This window comes from Oncorhynchus gorbuscha, linkage group LG10 (assembly GCF_021184085.1).
Source record: "Oncorhynchus gorbuscha isolate QuinsamMale2020 ecotype Even-year linkage group LG10, OgorEven_v1.0, whole genome shotgun sequence".
NCBI classification, from domain to species: Eukaryota; Metazoa; Chordata; class Actinopteri; order Salmoniformes; family Salmonidae; genus Oncorhynchus; species Oncorhynchus gorbuscha.
Window position 1 is genome coordinate 3,984,717 of NC_060182.1, and position 19,694 is coordinate 4,004,410.

Sequence of the window (19,694 nt, forward strand, 5' to 3'; positions counted from 1 at the left end):
TGTAATGTTCCCATCATAGACCACTGTAATGTCCCCATCATAGACCACTGTAGTGTTCCCATCATAGACCACTGTAATGTCCCCATCATAGACCACTGTAATGTTCCCATCATAGACCACTGTGGTGTTCCCATCACAGACCACTGTAATGTCCCCATCATAGACCACTGTAATGTTCCCATCATAGACCACTGTAATATTCCCATCATAGACCACTGTAATGTTCCCATCATAGACCACTGTAATGTCCCCATCATAGACCACTGTAATGTCCCCATCATAGACCACTGTAATGTCCCTATCATAGACCACTGTAATGTTCCCATCATAGACCACTGTAATGTTCTCATCATAGACCACTGTAGTGTCCCCATCATAGACCACTGTAGTGTCCCCATCATAGACCACTGTAATGTTCCCATCACAGACCACTGTAATGTCCCCATCATAGACCACTGTAATGTTCACACTGTAACAACACCAAGGCAAACAATATAACATTATATTGCCCAGATACACTTAGAGTCCAGGAGCAATAACAACCTCTAGGATCTCCATCCATACAGAAAAAAGATGATCACCTATAGCAGCCATACCACACAGCAATATGCCAACAGTTACGCTTTGCAATAAATACACCACATGTCTATGCAGAGGAGTAATATCATCACTTGGTTATTCCTCACTACAGGACACGAAGTACAGCAACACTTCTGGGTACCTCCAGCGAGCTGAGTGCCTTGTGCCTCACTGCGCGGCTGTGCTGTGGACTGACGTCACCCGTCCAGTGTTTTCCTCCGGTCCAACTGGTTGGGACGTGGACATCTCCAGTTCGCTGCTGCTGCTGCTGCTCACCGCAGCACAGAAGACAGAAAGGAGAAGGAGCGAGCGTCCACGAGCACGGGTAAGCCCCTAATTGAGCTTTTGTTTTTGTTACTTTTGATTGTGGCACAAACATGATGACCACGTGATATGTCATGTGTATGGTCTGGAAAATACATTTAAAAAACGTAAATATTATTATTGTTGAAAATGTATTTCTGCACTCTCGGTTTAAAATAACATTTATAATTGTGGTCCTATTGCAGGTTATAACTCAAATAACAGTGCGTCACCACCGGGAATCAACGTTGCTTCTACATCATTTTCAATTCAATTACTTTGAGCCAACGTGGAGCTGGCTGGGAATATACGTTGAATTGACGTCTGTGCAAAGTGGATCTATATCGTATAGGTGGGTGTTGTGTTTATCCAATCCATTGTGATAGATGTGGGTTAAATTATGATATAATGTGTTGTGAATAAACTCTTAACAGCAGAAGAGGTTTGTTGTGATGTACTGCTTTTCATTTGTATTCCATATTTCTGCTCTCCATAGATTTCGTGATGCGGAATGCGTGCGTAAAATCAGACAGAGACGACCTACACAAGAGCCAAAATGACACTTCACCACTGCCTGTTTTACCTCTAAACAAACATGCATCCTGAACGACGTGCTTTCCTCTATTCTTACGTGCAATAAAACATTAGAAGACTTAGAAGATGGAGAATATATCTATCTCGAACAGCCGCAGGGTATTTCCGGTGGTGTGTAACGAATCCACGGACTACTATTATCTGAGCGCGACTAACCGGACAGATCTGAACTGCACGCCCCAATCAGAGTTCTACTTTTACGCGGACCTCTATGTAGTCCTGCCTGTGATCTATTCGGTAATATGCGCCGTGGGTTTAACGGGGAACACGGCCGTTATCTACGTTATCCTCAAAGCGCCTAAAATGAAGACGGTGACCAATATGTTTATCCTAAACTTGGCGATAGCCGACGACCTGTTTACCCTGGTCCTACCCATCAACATCGCCGAGCACCTGCTCCACTACTGGCCCTTAGGAGAGGTGCTGTGTAAGGTCATCCTGAGCATAGACCACTATAACATCTTCTCCAGTATCTACTTCCTGACGGTTATGAGTGTGGACCGTTATCTGGTCGTTCTGGCGACGGTGCGTTCCAAGCGTATGCCGTACCGCACGTACCGCGCGGCCAAGATAGTGAGCCTGTGCGTCTGGATCCTCGTGATTCTTATCGTGATGCCTTTCACTGTATTCGCCGGGGTCTACATCAGTCCCGATGACTTGGACCGGAAAAGCTGCGTCCTCAGCTTCCCGAGCCCGGAGAGTTTGTGGTTCAAGGCGAGCCGGATATACACCCTGATCCTCGGCTTTGCCATCCCGGTGTCGACCATCTGTATTCTCTACACCATGATGCTGTACAAACTACGGAACATGCGCCTCAACTCCAACGCCAAGGCGCTGGACAAGGCTAAAAAGAAAGTAACTATTATGGTGTTTATAGTCTTAGCGGTGTGTCTGTTCTGTTGGACGGGGTTTCACCTCAGCACCATAGTGGCTCTCACCACCGACCTGCGGACCACTCCGCTGCTCATCGGGTTGTCCTACTTCATCACCAGCCTCAGCTACGCCAACTCTTGTCTGAACCCTTTTCTTTACGCCTTTCTGGATGACAGCTTCAGGAAAGCGTTCAAAAAGATGCTAGAATGTAGACCGGCAGGAATGTAATTTCCGACAGGCTTAGTGGATAGTGGATACAATATGGTATGTTAATACTGATGCCATTCAAAAATAAACTATGATCATATTATTTATGTTTGCTTGAATCTACATTAGGTGATTATCATTGTTGCCATGGTATGACTTAAATATTTAATATTTAATATTTAACATGGAATATATAATATGGAATAACTAATATGGAATCATATGGCCAGGATTGGCCAGGATTGGAGGGGAGTATTTATTTTTCATGGACATTTGTCTCCCCCTGGTGTCCTGAGAAGTCAGGTAGCCTCCACTATTGTGAGGGCAGGTAGCCTCCACTGTAGTGAGAGGGCAGGTAGCCTCCACTGTAGTGAGAGGGCAGGTAGCCTCCACTATTGTGAGGGCAGGTAGCCTCCACTGTAGTGAGAGGGCAGGTAGCCTCCACTGTAGTGAGAGGGCAGGTAGCCTCCACTGTAGTGAGGGCAGGTATCCTACACTGTAGTGAGGGCAGGTAGCCTACACTGTAGTAAGGGCAGGTAGCCTACACTGTAGTGAGGGCAGGTAGCCTACACTGTAGTGAGGGCAGGTAGCCTCCACTGTAGTGAGGGCAGGTAGCCTCCACTGTAGTGAGGGCAGGTAGCCTACACTGTAGTGAGGGCAGGTAGCCTCCACTGTAGTGAGGGCAGGTAGCCTCCACTGTAGTGAGGGCAGGTAGCCTACACTGTAGTGAGGGCAGGTAGCCTACACTGTAGTAAGGGCAGGTAGCCTACACTGTAGTAAGTGCAGGTAGCCTACACTGTAGTAAGGGCAGGTAGCCTACACTGTAGTAAGGGCAGGTAGCCTACACTGTAGTAAGGGCAGGTAGCCTGCACTGTAAATACATAGGCGTTATTCTGGCCTGTCATTGTGAACCATAGACAAACTGGGTCAACTATAGTGCATAGTCCTAATACAACTAAAGATGTGAACTAATTCTACTTTTCAGTCAGTCTATCTTACGGATAATAATAACAACATATTTACATGTTCAAGTTCAAGTAATCGTTTGTGTTGACATGACACACATTGAAAATGACTTGTTGCTTTTGTCCCCGATACCAAGAGGGCCCACATGTTCTGTTCATAGGTAGCAGTTAATACGCTGTATCATACAGACATCAATTCATTGAGTTTTATATCTGATGACAAATAAAACATAAGCAAAAAACTGTGTGGTTTATTTGTAGGAGGGATCTAGTTTATAATGGACCTTAGAGAGAACACTGTGGTTTATTTGTAGGAGGGATCTAGTTTATAATGGACCTTAGAGAGAACACTGGTTTATTTGTAGGGGGAATCTAGTTCATAATGGACACTGTGTTTATTTGTTTATTTGGTAGAGGAACACTGGGCTCTAGTTCATAATGGACCTTACTGTGGAGAGGGAAGTTCACCTTAGTGAGAACACTGTGGTTTATTTGTAGGAGGGATCTAGTTTATAATGGATTCTCAATCTTAGAGACAGAACACTGTGGTTTATTTGTAGGAGGGATCTAGTTCATCATGGACCTTAGAGAGAACACTGTGGTTTATTTGTAGGAGGGATCTAGAGATAATGGACCTTAGAGAGAACCTTGGTTTATTTGAGGAGGGATCTAGTTCATAATGGACCTTAGAGAGAACACTGTGGTTTATTTGTAGGAGGGATCTAGTTCATAATGGACCTTAGAGAGAACACTGTGGTTTATTTGAGGACAATCTAGTTTATAATGGACCTTAGAACACTGTGGGTGGTTATGATTGGGGTTATAACTCAATCATGGACCAGGAGAACACTGTGGTTTATTTGACAACCAGGCTACCTAGTTTGGTTCTCAATGGACCTTAGAGAGAACACTGTGGTTTATTTGTTCTAGTTTATAATGGACCTTGGAACCTGTGGTTTATCAGATCTACATAATGGACCTTAGAGAGAACACTGTGGTTTATTTGTATGATTCTCAATCATAATGGACCTTAGAGAGGTTTATTTGAGGAGGGCTCTGTTCATAATGGACCTTAGAGAGAACACTGTGGTTTATTTGTAGGAGGGATCTCAATCAGAGACAACCATGGACCTTAGATTCTCAATCAGAGACAACAAGGCTTCTAGTTCATAATGGACCTTAGAGAGAACACTGTGGTTTACCAGGCTACCTCTAGTTCATAATGGAGACAACCAGAGAACACTGTGGTTTATCAATCAGGAGGGATCTAGTTTATAATGGACCTTAGAGAGAACACTGTGGTTTATTTGTAGGGGGATCTAGTTCATAATGGACCTTAGAGAGAACACTGGGTGGTTTATTTGTAGGAGGGCTCTAGTTCATAATGGACCTTGAGAGAACACTGTGGTTTATTTGTAGGAGGAATCTAGTTCATAATGGACCTTAGAGAGAACACTTGGTTTATTTGTAGGAGGGATCTAGTTTATAATGGACCTTAGAGAGAACACTGTGGTTTATTTGACTGGGTAGGGGCGATGGACCTTAGTTTATAATTTCTCTACCTAAGCCGCTTCCGAGAGAAACTGTGGTTTACATCAATCTAGTTCATAATGGACCTTAGAGAGAACACTGTGGTTTATTTGTAGGGGGATCTAGTTCTATAATGGACCTTATCAGAACACTGTGGTTTATTTTTAGGAGGGATCTAGTTTAAATGGACCTTAGAGATATAACACTGTGGTTTATTTGTAGGGGGGATCTAGTTCATAGGTGGACCTTAGAGAGAACACTGTCTGGTTTATTTGTCCAGGTGTCTGGGGTGTCCAGGTGTCATAATGGACCTTAGAGAGAACACTGTGGTTTATTTGTAGGAGGGATCTAGTTTATAATGGACCTTAGAGAGAACAGGTGTGTGGTTTATTTGTAGGAGGGGGTTTATAATGGCCAGGTGTCTGGTGGTTCATAATGGACCTTAGAGAGAACACTGTGGTTTATTTGTAGGAGGGTCTAGTTCATAATGGACCTTAGAGAGAACACTGTGGTTTAGGTTGTAGGAGGTGTCTGGTTTATTTGTATAATGGACCTTAGGTGTCCAGTGAACCTGTGGTTTATTTGTAGGAGGGATCTAGTTTATAATGGACCTTAGAGAGAACACTGTGGTTTATTTGTAGGAGGGATCTAGTTCATAATGGACCTTAGAGAGAACACTGTGGTTTATTTGTAGGAGGGCTCTCGTTCATAATGGACCTTAGAGAGAACAGGTGTCTGGTTTCATTTTTAGGTTTGTCAGGAGGGCTTTGTCAGGTTCATAATGGACCTTAGAGAGAACACAGTGGTTTATTTGTAGGAGGGCTCTCGTTCATAATGGACCTTAGAGAGAACACTGTGGGTGGTTTATTTGTAGGAGGGCTCTCGTTCATAATGGACCTTAGAGAGAACACTGTGGTTTATTTGTAGGAGGGATCTAGTTCATAATGGACCATACAGAGAACACTGTGGTTTATTTGTAGGAGGGATCTAGTTTATAATGGACCTTAGAGAGAACACTGTGGTTTATTTGTAGGGGGGATCTAGTTCATAATGGACCATACAGAGAACACTGTGGTTTATTTGTAGGAGGGATCTAGTTTATAATGGACCTTAGAGAGAACACTGTGGTTTATTTGTAGGGGGGATCTAGTTTATAATGGACCTTAGAGAGAACACTGTGGTTTATTTGTAGGGGGGATCTAGTTTATAATGGACCTTAGAGAGAACACTGTGGTTTATTTGTAGGAGGGATCTAGTTCATAATGGACCTTAGAGAGAACACTGTGGTTTATTTGTAGGAGGGATCTAGTTCATAATGGACCTTAGAGAGAACACTGTGGTTTATTTGTAGGGGGATCTAGTTCATAATGGACCTTAGAGAGAACACTGTGGTTTATTTGTAGGAGGGCTCTAGTTCATAATGGACCTTAGAGAGAACACCACCAAAATGGGGAAAACAGGCTACCTATGTATGATTCTCAATCAGAGACAACCAGGCTACCTAAGTATGATTCTCAATCAGAGACATCTGTGGCATGATTCTCAATCAGAGACAACCAGGCTAATGTATGATTCTCAATCTAGAGACAACCAGGCTACCTAATTATGATTCTCAATCAGACAACCAGGCTACCTAAGATGATTCTCAATCAGAGACAACCAGGCTACACTAAGTATGATTCTCAGAGACAACCAGGCTCAGATGATTCTAAACCAGGCTACCTAAGTATGATTCTCAATCAGAGACAACCAGGCTACCTAAGTATGATTCTCAATCAGAGACAACCAGGCTACCTAAGTATGGTTCTCAATCAGAGACAACCAGGCTACCTAAGTATGATTCTCAATCAGAGACAACCAGGCTACCTAAGTATGGTTCTCAATCAGAGACAACAAGGCTACCTAAGTATGATTCTCAATCAGAGACAACCAGGCTACCTAAGTATGATTCTCAATCAGAGACAACCAGGCTACCTAAGTATGGTTCTCAATCAGAGACAACCAGGCTACCTAAGTATGATTCTCAATCAGAGACAACAAGGCTTCCTAAGTATGATTCTCAATCAGAGACAACCAGGCTACCTAAGTATGATTCTCAATCAGAGACAACCAGGCTACCTAAGTATGATTGTCAATCAGAGACAACCAGGCTACCTAAGTATGATTCTCAATCAGAGACAACCAGGCTACCTAAGTATGATTGTCAATCAGAGACAACCAGGCTACCTAAGTATGATTCTCAATCAGAGACAACGATCGACAGCTGCCTCTGATTGAGAACCATACCAGGCCAAACACAGAAATACAACATAGAAAAAAGAACATAGACTACCCACCCCAACTCACGCCTGACTAAACTAACACAAAGACATGATAAAGGAACTAAGGTCAGGATGTGACAGAACCAAAAATATAAACGCAACAAGTTACAGTTCATAGAAGGAAATCAGTCAATTTTATAATAAATTCATTAGGCCCTAATCTATGGATTTCACATGACTGGGCAGGGGCGCAGACGTTGAATGTTAATTTCTCTACCATAAGCCGCTTCCGATAACGTTTTAGAGAATTTGTCAGTACATCAATCAAGACTCACAATCCGAAGACCCCGTTTACCCACAGGGGGAGAAGAGGCCCAGCCAATCAGAACAAGTTTACCCCACAAAAAGGGCTTTATTACAGATATAAATACTCCTCAGTTTTATCAGGTGTCTGGTCGTCAGGTGTCCAGGTGTCTGGTCGTCAGGTGTCCAGGTGTCTGGTCGTCAGGTGTCAGGTGTCTGGTCGTCAGGTGTCAGGTGTCTGGTCGTCAGGTGCCCAGGTGTCTGGTCATCAGGTGTCTGGTCGTCAGGTGTCCAGGTGGTCAGGTGTCCAGGTGTGTCCAGGTGTCTGGTCGTCAGGTGTCCAGGTGTCTGGTTGTCAGGTGTCCAGGTGTCTGGTCGTCAGGTGTCCAGGTGTCTGGTCGTCAGGTGTCCAGGTGTCTGGTCGTCAGGTGTCCAGGTGTCTGGTCGTCAGGTGTCCAGGTGTCTGGTCGTCAGGTGTCCAGGTGTCTGGTCGTCAGGTGTCTGGTCGTCAGGTGTCCAGGTGTCTGGTCATCAGGTGGCTGGTCGTCAGGTGTCCAGGTGTCTGGTCGTCAGGTGGCTGGTCGTCAGGTGTCCAGGTGGCTGGTCGTCAGGTGTCCAGGTGTCTGGTCGTCAGGTGTCCAGGTGTCTGGTCATCAGGTGTCTGGTCGTCAGGTGTCCAGGTGTCTGGTCATCAGGTGTCTGGTCATCAGGTGTCTGGTCATCAGGTGTCCAGGTGTCTGGTCATCAGGTGTCTGGTCGTCAGCTGTCTGGTCGTCAGGTGTCCAGGTGTCTGGTCGTCAGGTGTCCAGGTGGCTGGTCGACAGGTGTCCAGGTGGCTGGTCGACAGGTGTCCAGGTGTCTGGTCGTCAGGTGGCTGGTCGTCAGGTGTCCAGGTGGCTGGTCGACAGGTGTCCAGGTGGCTGGTCGACAGGTTTCCAGGTGTCTGGTCGTCAGGTGTCCAGGTGTCTGGTCGTCAGGTGTCCAGGTGGCTGGTCGTCAGGTGTCCAGGTGTCTGGTCATCAGGTGTCTGGTCGTCAGGTGTCTGGTCGTCAGGTGTCCAGGTGTCTGGTCATCAGGTGTCCAGGTGTCTGGTCGTCAGGTGTCTGGTGTCCAGGTGGCTGGTCGTCAGGTGTCCAGGTGTCTGGTCGTCAGGTGTCTGGTCGTCAGGTGTCTGGTCGTCAGGTGTCCAGGTGTCTGGTCGTCAGGTGTCCAGGTGTCTGGTCGTCAGGTGTCTGGTCGTCAGGTGTCAGGTGTCTGGTGTTCAGGTGTCCAGGTGTCTGGTCATCAGGTGTCCAGGTGTCTGGTCATCAGGTGTCTGGTCGTCAGGTGTCTGGTCGTCAGGTGTCCAGGTGGCTGGTCATCAGGTGTCCAGGTGGCTGGTCTCAGACGATTCCACAGGTTTAGCAGCCAGATGTGGAGGTCCTGGGCTGGTGTGGTTACACGGGGTCTTCGGGTTGTGAGTCTGGTTTGACGTACTGACAAATTCTTTAAAACGACGTTGGAAGCGGCTTATGGTAGAGACGGGAACATCAAATTATCTGGCAACAGCTCTGGTGGACATTCCTGCATTCAGTATGCCAATTACACGCTCTCTCAAATCTTGAGACATCTGTGGCATTGTGTTGTGTGACAAAACTGCACAATTTAGAGTGGCCTTTTATTGTTCACAGCACAAGGTGCACCTGTGTAATTATCATGCTCTTTAATCAGCTTCTTGACATGCCACACCTGTCAGGTAGATGGATTATCTTGGAAAAGCAGAAATGCTCACTAACAGGGATGTAAACAAATTAGACAAATAAGCTTTTTGTTCATAATGGAACATTTCTGGGATATTTTATTTCAGCTCATGAAACATGGGACCAACACTTGGCGTTTATATTTTTGTTCAGTATAAATGTTACCAGGCAGTCACTGTTCAGTAAGTTAAATGATTTCTTATTAAAAATAAAATAAACAATCATGTCCAATGATACATTGTGCTAACCTAGATATCTCCAGAGTCATATAGTGTATTTAGTGAGTTGAGCCAACTCTAGACATTCAGTAGACCAGCCTGGTTGCCAGTCTGTTTATAAAACATTCCACTCCTTGTAGGCCTACTCAATGGCAAGGAATGGAGTGGAATCTAAAACAACTGGCAACCAGGCTAGACATTCAGTTACATAACATTATGTTAATGGAATGGTGACATGGGCACCATAGAATGTTACAATGTCATGTTAAATCCAAACCAATTCAGAAAAATAGTCACGTGTGGCGGGGACAAGTACAGAGTCAATGTGAGGTAATATATATATGTAGGTAGAGTTACTAAGGTGACTTATGCATAGATAATAACACATCGTAATGCAGAAACCATAGAGGAGGAGGAGCCTCACAGCCACTAAGAGGGGCCTCACAGCAACATAGAGGAGGAGCCTCACAGCCACTAAGAGGAGGAGCCTCACAGCCACATAGAGGAGGAGGAGCCTCACAGCCACTAAGAGGAGGAGCCTCACAGCCACTAAGAGGAGGAGCCTCACAGACATCTAGAGGAGGAGCCTCACAGCCACTAAGAGGAGGAGCCTCACAGCCACATAGAGGAGGAGCCTCACAGCCACTAAGAGGAGGAGTCTCACAGCAACATAGGAGGAGGAGGACCTCACAGCCACTAAGAGGAGGAGCCTCACAGCCACATAGAGGAGGAGGAGCCTCACAGCCACAGAGAGGAGGAGGAGCCTCACAGCCACAAAGAGGAGGAGGAGCCTCACAGCCACAGAGAGGAGGAGGAGCCTCACAGCCACAAAGAGGAGGAGGAGCCTCACAGCCACAAAGAGGAGGAGGAGCCTCACAGCCACTGAGAGGAGGAGTCTCACAGCCACATAGAGGAGGAGGAGCCTCACAGCAGCATAGAGGAGGAGGAGCCTCACAGCAGCATAGAGGAGGAGGAGCCTCACAGCAGCATAGAGGAGGAGGAGCCTCACAGCCACAAAGAGGAGGAGGAGCCTCACAGCAGCATAGAGGAGGAGGAGCCTCACAGCAGCATAGAGGAGGAGGAGCCTCACAGCAGCATAGAGGAGGAGGAGCCTCACAGCCACATAGAGGAGGAGAAGCTTCACAGCAACACTAGGAGGAAGAGGAGGAGCCTCACAGCCACATAGAGGAGGAGGAGCCTCATTGCCACATAGAGGAGGAGAAGCCTCACAGCAACACTAAGAGGAAGAGGAGGAGCCTCACAGCCACAGAGAGGAGGAGCCTCATTGCCACATAAAGGAGGAGGAGCCTAACAGAAACGGTGGAAGAGGAGCCTCACAGCCACATAGAGGAGGAGGAGCCTCACAGCCACATAGAGGAGGAGGAGCCTCATAGCCACATAGAGGAGGAGGAGCCTCACAGCAGCATAGAGGTGGAGGAGCCTCACAGAAACGGTGGATGAGGATCTCACAGCCACATAGAGGAGGAGGAGCCTCACAGAAACGGTGGAGGAGGACCTCACAGCCACATAGAGGAGGAGGAGCCTCACAGCCACATAGAGGAGGAGGAGCCTCATAGCCACATAGAGGAGGAGGAGCCTCACAGCAGCATAGAGGTGGAGGAGCCTCACAGAAACGGTGGATGAGGATCTCACAGCCACATAGAGGAGGAGGAGCCTCACAGAAACGGTGGAGGAGGACCTCACAGCCACATAGAGGAGGAGGAGCCTTACAGCATCTCAAAGGAGGAGGAGCCTCACAGCCACATAGAGGAGGAGGAGCCTCACAGCCACATAGAGGAGGAGGAGCCTCATTGCCACATAGAGGAGGAGGAGCCTCACACCCACATAGAGGAGGAGGAGCCTCATTGCCACATAGAGGAGGAGGAGCCTAACAGAAACGGTGGAAGAGGAGGAGCTTCACAGCCACATAGAGGAAGGAGGAGCCTCACAGCCACATAGAAGAGGAGGAGCCTCACAGCCACATAGAAGAGGAGGAGCCTCACACCCACATAGAGGAGGAGGAGGAGGAGGAGGAGCTTCACAGCCACATAGAGGAGGAGGAGCCTCACACCCACATAGAGGAGGAGGAGGGAGGAGGAGGAGCTTCACAGCCACATAGAGGAGGAGGAGCCTCACAGCCACATAGAAGAGGAGGAGCCTCACACACACATAGAGGAGGAGGAGCCTCACAACCACATAGAGGAGGAGGAGGGAGGAGGAGCCTCAAAGCCACATAGCGGAGGAGGAGGGAGGAGGAGCCTCACAGCCACATAGAGGAAGAGGAGCCTCATTGCCACATAGAGGAGGAGGAGCCTCACAGCCACATAGAGGAGGAGGAGCCTCACAGACAAGTAGTACCCCACTATAACCTCTACCTCACTATAACCTCTACCTCACTATAACCTCTACCTCACTATAACCTCTACCTCTACCCCACTATAACCTCTACCTCACTATAACCTCCAACTCTACCCCACTATAACCTCTACCTCACTATAACCTCTACCTCACTATAACCTCTACCTCTACCCCACTATAACCTCTACCCACTATAACCTCTACCTCTACCCCACTATAACCTCTAGCCCACTATAACCTCTAAAGAGATAGGACCTCTACCTCACTATAAGCCTCTACAGCCACCCCACTATAACCTCTACCTCACTAGGAACCTCTACCTCTATCCCACTATAACCTCACCAGCCACTAGGAGGAGCCTCACTAACCTCTACCCACTATAACCTCTAACCTCTATCCCACTATAACCTCTACCCCACTATAACCTCTACCTCACTATAAACTCTACCTCACTATAACCTCTACCTCTACCCCATAGAGGATAAGCCTCTACCTCTACCCCTTCACTATAACCTCTACAGCCACTATAACCTCACAGCACTATAACCTCTAGCCTCTACCCCTCACAGCCACTATAACCTCTACAGCCACTATAACCTCACAGCTCACATCACTATAACCTCTACCTCTACCCACTATAACCTCTACCACTACCCCTTCATAGAGGATAACCTCTACCCACTATAACCTCTACCTCTACCCCTTCACTATAACCTCTACCTCTACCCCACTATAACCTCACAGCAAAACTAACTATAACCTCACAGCCACTACCCCACTATAACCTCTACCTCTAGGAGCCTCACTATAACCTCTAGGAGCCTCACCCACTATAACCTCAGCCACATAGAGGAGGAGGAGCCCCAGCACTATAACCTCTACCTCTACCCCTATAACCTCTATAACCTATAACCTCTACCCCACTATAACCTCACAGACACTAGTGGAGGAGGACCTTCACTATAACCTCTACAGCATCTACCCCACTATAACCTCTAGCCACATACCCTTCACTATAACCTCTACCTCTAGCCCCAGCCACTATAACCTCTACCTCTACCCCACTATAAGCCTCACAGCTACATAGAGAGGAGGAGCCTCACCTCACCCCTATAACCTCTACCCTCTACCTCACTATAACCTCTACCTACCCACTATAACCTCTACCTCTACCCCAGCTATAACCTCTACCACCTACAGCCACTCTAACCTCACATACCTCACAGCCACATAACCTCTACCTCTACCCCACTATAAACCTCTACCTCTACCTCACTATAACCTCTACACTAGCCCACTATAACCTCTACCCCACTATAACCTCTACCCACTATAACCTCTACCCCACTATAACCTCTACCTCTACCCCACTATAACCTCTACCTCACAGCCACTATAACCTCTACCTCTACCCTTCACTATAACCTCTACCACATACCCCACTATAACCTCTAGCCCTCAAAGGAGGAGGAGACCCCTTCACTATAACCTCTACCTACCTCACGGAGAGGAGGAGGAGCCTCACAGCCACTAGAGGAAGAGGAGCCCATTGCCACTATAACCTCTACCCCACTATAACCTCTACCTCTACCCCACTATAACCTCTACCCCACTATAACCTCTACCTCACTATAACCTCTACCTCACTATAACCTCTACCTCTACCCCACTATAACCTCTACCTCTACCCCACTATAACCTCTACCCCACTATAACCTCTATAACCTCTACCCCACTATAACCTCTACCCCACTATAACCTCTACCTCTACCCCACTATAACCTCTACCTCTACCTACTATAACCTCTACCTACCCCACTATAACCTCTACCTCACTATAACCTCTACCTCTACCCCACTATAACCTCTACCTCTACCACTATAACCTCTACCTCTACCCTTCCCACTATAACCTCTACCCCTCTATAACCTCTACCCCACTATAACCTCTACCTCTACCCCTTCACTATAACCTCTACCTCTACCCCACTATAACCTCTACCTCTACCCCACTATAACCTCTACCTCTACCCCACTATAACCTCTACCTCTACCCCACTATAACCTCTACCTCTACCCCCACTATAACCTCTACCTCACTATAACCTCTACCTCACTATAACTCTACCTCTACCTCTACCTCACTATAACCTCTACCCCACTATAACCTCTACCTCTACCCCACTATAACCTACCTCTACCCCACTATAACCTCTACCTCACTATAACCTCTACCTCTACCCCACTATAACCTCTACCTCTACCCCACTATAACCTCTACCTCTACCCCTTCACTATAACCTCTACCTCTACCTCACTATAACCTCTACCTCTACCCCTTCACTATAACCTCTACCCCACTATAACCTCTACCTCTACCCCACTATAACCTCTACCTCTACCCCACTATAACCTCTACCTCTACCCCTTCACTATAACCTCTACCTCTACCCCACTATAACCTCTACCCCACTATAACCTCTACCTCTACCCCTTCACTATAACCTCTACCTCTACCCCACTATAACCTCTACCTCACTATAACCTCTACCTCTACCCCACTATAACCTCTACCCCACTATAACCTCTACCCTCACTATAACCTCTACCTCTATCCCACTATAACCTCTACCCCTTCACTATAACCTCTACCCCTTCACTATAACCTCTACCCCACTATAACCTCTACCTCTACCCCACTATAACCTCTACCACCTTCACTATAACCTCTACCTCTACCCCACTATAACCTCTACCCCTTCACTATAACCTCTACCCCACTATAACCTCTACCTCTACCCCACTATAACCTCTACCCCACTATAACCTCTACCTCACTATAACCTCTACCCCTTCACTATAACCTCTACCCCACTATAACCTCTACCTCTACCCCACTATAACCTCTACCCCACTATAACCCTCTACCTCACTATAACCTCTACCCCTCACTATAACCTCTACCCCACTATAACCTCTACCTCTACCCCACTATAACCTCTACCTCTACCCCACTATAACCTCTACCTCTACCCCACTATAACCTCTACCTCTACCTCTACCCCACTATAACCTCTACCTCACTATAACCTCTACCCCTTCACTATAACCTCTACCCCACTATAACCTCTACCTCTACCCCACTATAACCTCTACCTCTACCCCACTATAATCTCTACCTCTACCCCACTATAACCTCTACCTCTACCCCACTATAACCTCTACCTCTACCCCACTATAACCTCTACCTCTACCCCACCCTACTACCCCACTATAACCTCTACCTCTACCCCACTATAACCTCTACCTCTACCCCACTATAACCTCTACCCCACTATAACCTCTACCTCACTATAACCTCTACCCCTTCACTATAACCTCTACCCCACTATAACCTCTACCTCAACCCCACTATAACCTCTACCTCAACCCCACTATAACCTCTACCTCTACCCCACTATAACCTCTACCTCACTATAACCTCTACCTCTATCCCACTATAACCTCTACCCCACTATAACCTCTACCTCACTATAACCTCTACCTCACTATAACCTCTACCTCTAGCCCACTATAACCTCTACCTCTACCCCACTATAACCTCTACCTCTACCTCACTATAACCTCTACCCCACTATAACCTCTACCTCACTATAACCTCTACCTCTACCCCACTATAACCTCTACCTCACTATAACCTCTACCTCTATCCCACTATAACCTCTACCTCTATCCCACTATAACCTCTACCTCTACCCCACTATAACCTCTACCTCTACCTCACTATAACCTCTACCTCACTATAACCTCTACCTCACTATAACCTCTACCTCTACCCCACTATAACCTCTACCTCACTATAACCTCTACCTCTACCCCACTATAACCTCTACCCCACTATAACCTCTACCTCTACCCCACTATAACCTCTACCCCACTATAACCTCTACCTCACTATAACCTCTACCTCTATCCCACTATAACCTCTACCTCTACCCCACTATAACCTCTACCTCACTATAACCTCTACCTCACTATAACCTCTACCTCACTATAACCTCTACCTCTACCCCACTATAACCTCTACCTCACTATAACCTCTACCTCTACCCCACTATAACCTCTACCTCACTATAACCTCTACCTCTACCCCACTATAACCTCTACCCCACTATAACCTCTACCTCACTATAACCTCTACCTCTACCCCACTATAACCTCTACCTCACTATAACCTCTACCTCACTATAACCTCTACCTCTACCCCACTATAAACTCTACCTCACTATAACCTCTACCTCACTATAACCTCTACCTCACTATAACCTCTACCCCACTATAACCTCTACCTCACTATAACCTCTACCTCACTATAACCTCTACCTCACTATAACCTCTACCTCTACCCCACTATAACCTCTACCCCACTATAACCTCTACCCCTTCACTATTTGTAAACAACAAGTTATTTCACGTAATTATCTATTAAATACTATTACCACACAATCCTCAACATATTCTCTTCTTGAGTGTTTGCGAGAGTTCAAGTCCAACAGGAGCATAGTTATAACACGTTTGTTGTAGAGTCTGTTTTTGGGAAGGCGCTGCAGTCTGTGAATTCCCCTCAGGGGATTCTTGTCTAACTGTATAAGAGAGCCAAGTTTCTTCAGAACATTGTTAAAACCAAAGCTAAGCAAAACTTGTTTATCTGCTTTAAACAAATGACATTAAAGGTTGATGTTGTAGAGCTGCACATGGATGATTTCATAGGGACCAGACCCGACTTAAATGTTTAGATGTTTTCCAGCAGTGGTGCTGTACGTACAGCACCTATCACACACATGATGCACTTCTGTTGGAGACAGGCTCAGCTGATATGAATTAGACATTACACTCACAGATTAAAATTTACTTCAATAATCTTTATTTTAAACACTACATTTTTTTTACAATTGACTGCTAATTAAATAAAACAGAAATCAACAACAGTTCACTCCTGTGTTGTTATTGCACAGTACTACCACCAGGGCGCAGTATAACTCCATGCAGTACTCAGTACTACCACCAGGGCGCAGTATAACTCCATGCAGCACTCAGTACTACCACCAGGGAGCACTATAACTCCATGCAGCACTCAGTACTACCACCAGGGAGCACTATAACTCAATGCAGTACTCAGTACTACCACCAGGGAGCACTATAACTCCATGCAGCACTCAGTACTACCACCAGGGAGCAGTATAACTCCATGCAGCACTCAGTACTACCACCAGGGAGCACTATAACTCCATGCAGCACTCAGTACTACCACCAGGGAGCACTATAACTCCATGCAGCACTCAGTACTACCACCAGGGAGCACTATAACTCCATGCAGCACTCAGTACTACCACCAGGGAGCACTATAACTCCATGCAGCACTCAGTACTACCACCAGGGAGCACTATAACTCCATGCAGCACTCAGTACTACCACCAGAGAGCACTATAACTCCATGCAGTACTCAGTACTACCACCAGGGAGCACTATAACTCCATGCAGCACTCAGTACTACCACCAGGGAGCACTATAACTCCATGCAGCACTCAGTACTACCACCAGGGAGCACTATAACTCCATGCAGCACTCAGTACTACCACCAGGGAGCACTATAACTCCATGCAGCACTCAGTACTACCACCAGGGAGCAGTATAACTCCATGCAGTACTCAGTACTACCACCAGGGAGCACTATAACTCCATGCAGCACTCAGTACTACCACCAGGGAGCAGTATAACTCCATGCAGCACTCAGTACTACCACCAGGGAGCAGTATAACTCCATGCAGCACTCAGTACTACCACCAGGGAGCACTATAACTCCATGCAGCACTCAGTACTACCACCAGGGAGCACAATAACTCCATGCAGCACTCAGTACTACCACCAGGGAGCACTATAACTCCATGCAGCACTCAGTACTACCACCAGGGAGCACTATAACTCCATGCAGCACTCAGTACTACCACCAGGGAGTACTATAACTCCATGCAGCACTCAGTACTACCACCAGGGAGCACTATAACTCCATGCAGCACTCAGTACTACCACCAGGGAGCAGTATAACTCCATGCAGCACTCAGTACTACCACCAGGGAGCACTATAACTCCATGCAGTACTCAGTACTACCACCAGGGAGCACTATAACTCCATGCAGTACTCAGTACTACCACCAGGGAGCAGTATCACTCTATGCAGTACTCAGTACTACCACCAGGGAGCACTATAACTCCATGCAGCACTCAGTACTACCACCAGGGAGCAGTATAACTCCATGCAGTACTCAGTACTACCACCAGGGAGCAGTATAACTCCATGCAGCACTCAGTACTACCACCAGGGCGCAGTATAACTCCATGCAGTACTACCACCAGGGAGCAATATAACTCCATGCAGTACTCAGTACTATACCACCAGGGAGCGGTATAACTCCATGCAGTACTCTTTACTATACCACCAGGGAGCAGTATAACTCCATGCAGTACTCAGTACTATACCACCAGGGAGCAGTATAACTCCATGCAGTACTCAGTACAACCACCAGGGAGCAGTATAACTCCATGCAGTACTCAGTACTACCACCAGGGAGCACTATAACTCCATGCAGTACTCAGTACTACCACCAGGGAGCAGTATCACTCCATGCAGTACTCAGTACTACCACCAGGGAGCACTATAACTCCATGCAGCACTCAGTACTACCACCAGGGAGCAGTATAACTCCATGCAGTACTCAGTACTACCACCAGGGAGCAGTATAACTCCATGCAGCACTCAGTACTACCACCAGGGCGCAGTATAACTCCATGCAGTACTTAGTACTACCACCAGGGAGCAATATAACTCCATGCAGTACTCAGTACTATACCACCAGGGAGCGGCATAACTCCATGCAGTACTCTTTACTATAACACCAGGGAGCAGTATAACTCCATGCAGTACTCAGTACTATACCACCAGGGAGCAGTATAACTCCATGCAGTACTCAGTACAACCACCAGGGAGCAGTATAACTCCATGCAGTACTCAGTACTATACCACCAGGGAGCAATATAACTCCATGCAGTACTCAGTACTACCACCAGGGAGCAGTATAACGCTATGCAGTACTCAGTACTACCACCAGGGAGCAGTATAACTCCATGCAGTACTCAGTACTACCACCAGGGAGCAGTATAACTCCATGCAGTACTCAGTACTACCACCAGGGAGCAGTATAACTCCAGGCAGTACTCAGTACTACCACCAGAGAGCAGTATAACTCCATGCAGTACTCAGTACTACCACCAGAGAGCAGTATAACTCCATGTAGTACTCAGTACTACTACCACAGAGCAGTATAACTCCATGCAGTACTCAGTACTATACCACCAGAGAGCCGTATAACTCCATGCAGTACTCAGTACAACCACCAGGGAGCAGTATAACTCCATGCAGTACTTAGTACTACCACCAGGGAGCAATATAACTCCATGCAGTACTCAGTACTATACCACCAGGGAGCAGTATAACTCCATGCAGTACTCAGTACTATACCACCAGGGAGCAGTATAACCCCATGCAGTACTCAGTACTACCAGCAGGGAGCAGTATAACTCCATGCAGTACTTAGTACTACCACCAGGGAGCAATATAACTCCATGCAGTACTCAGTACTATACCACCAGGGAGCAGTATAAGTCCATGCAGTACTCAGTACTATACCACCAGGGAGCAGTATAACC

General features: G+C 46.8%; 1 protein-coding gene across 1 annotated transcript; it reads left to right on the forward strand.

Annotated features, from left to right (window-relative positions):
- The first annotated feature begins 804 nt into the window (after positions 1-804).
- On the forward strand, positions 805-3,694 carry LOC124044972 (neuropeptides B/W receptor type 2-like). The gene is made up of 3 exons (XM_046364170.1): positions 805-904; positions 1,089-1,234; positions 1,379-3,694. The coding sequence occupies exon 3, from the start codon at positions 1,543-1,545 to the stop codon at positions 2,575-2,577; it is 1,035 nt and encodes a 344-aa protein (XP_046220126.1). The 5' UTR covers positions 805-904; positions 1,089-1,234; positions 1,379-1,542; the 3' UTR covers positions 2,578-3,694.
- The last annotated feature ends 16,000 nt before the right edge of the window (positions 3,695-19,694 follow it).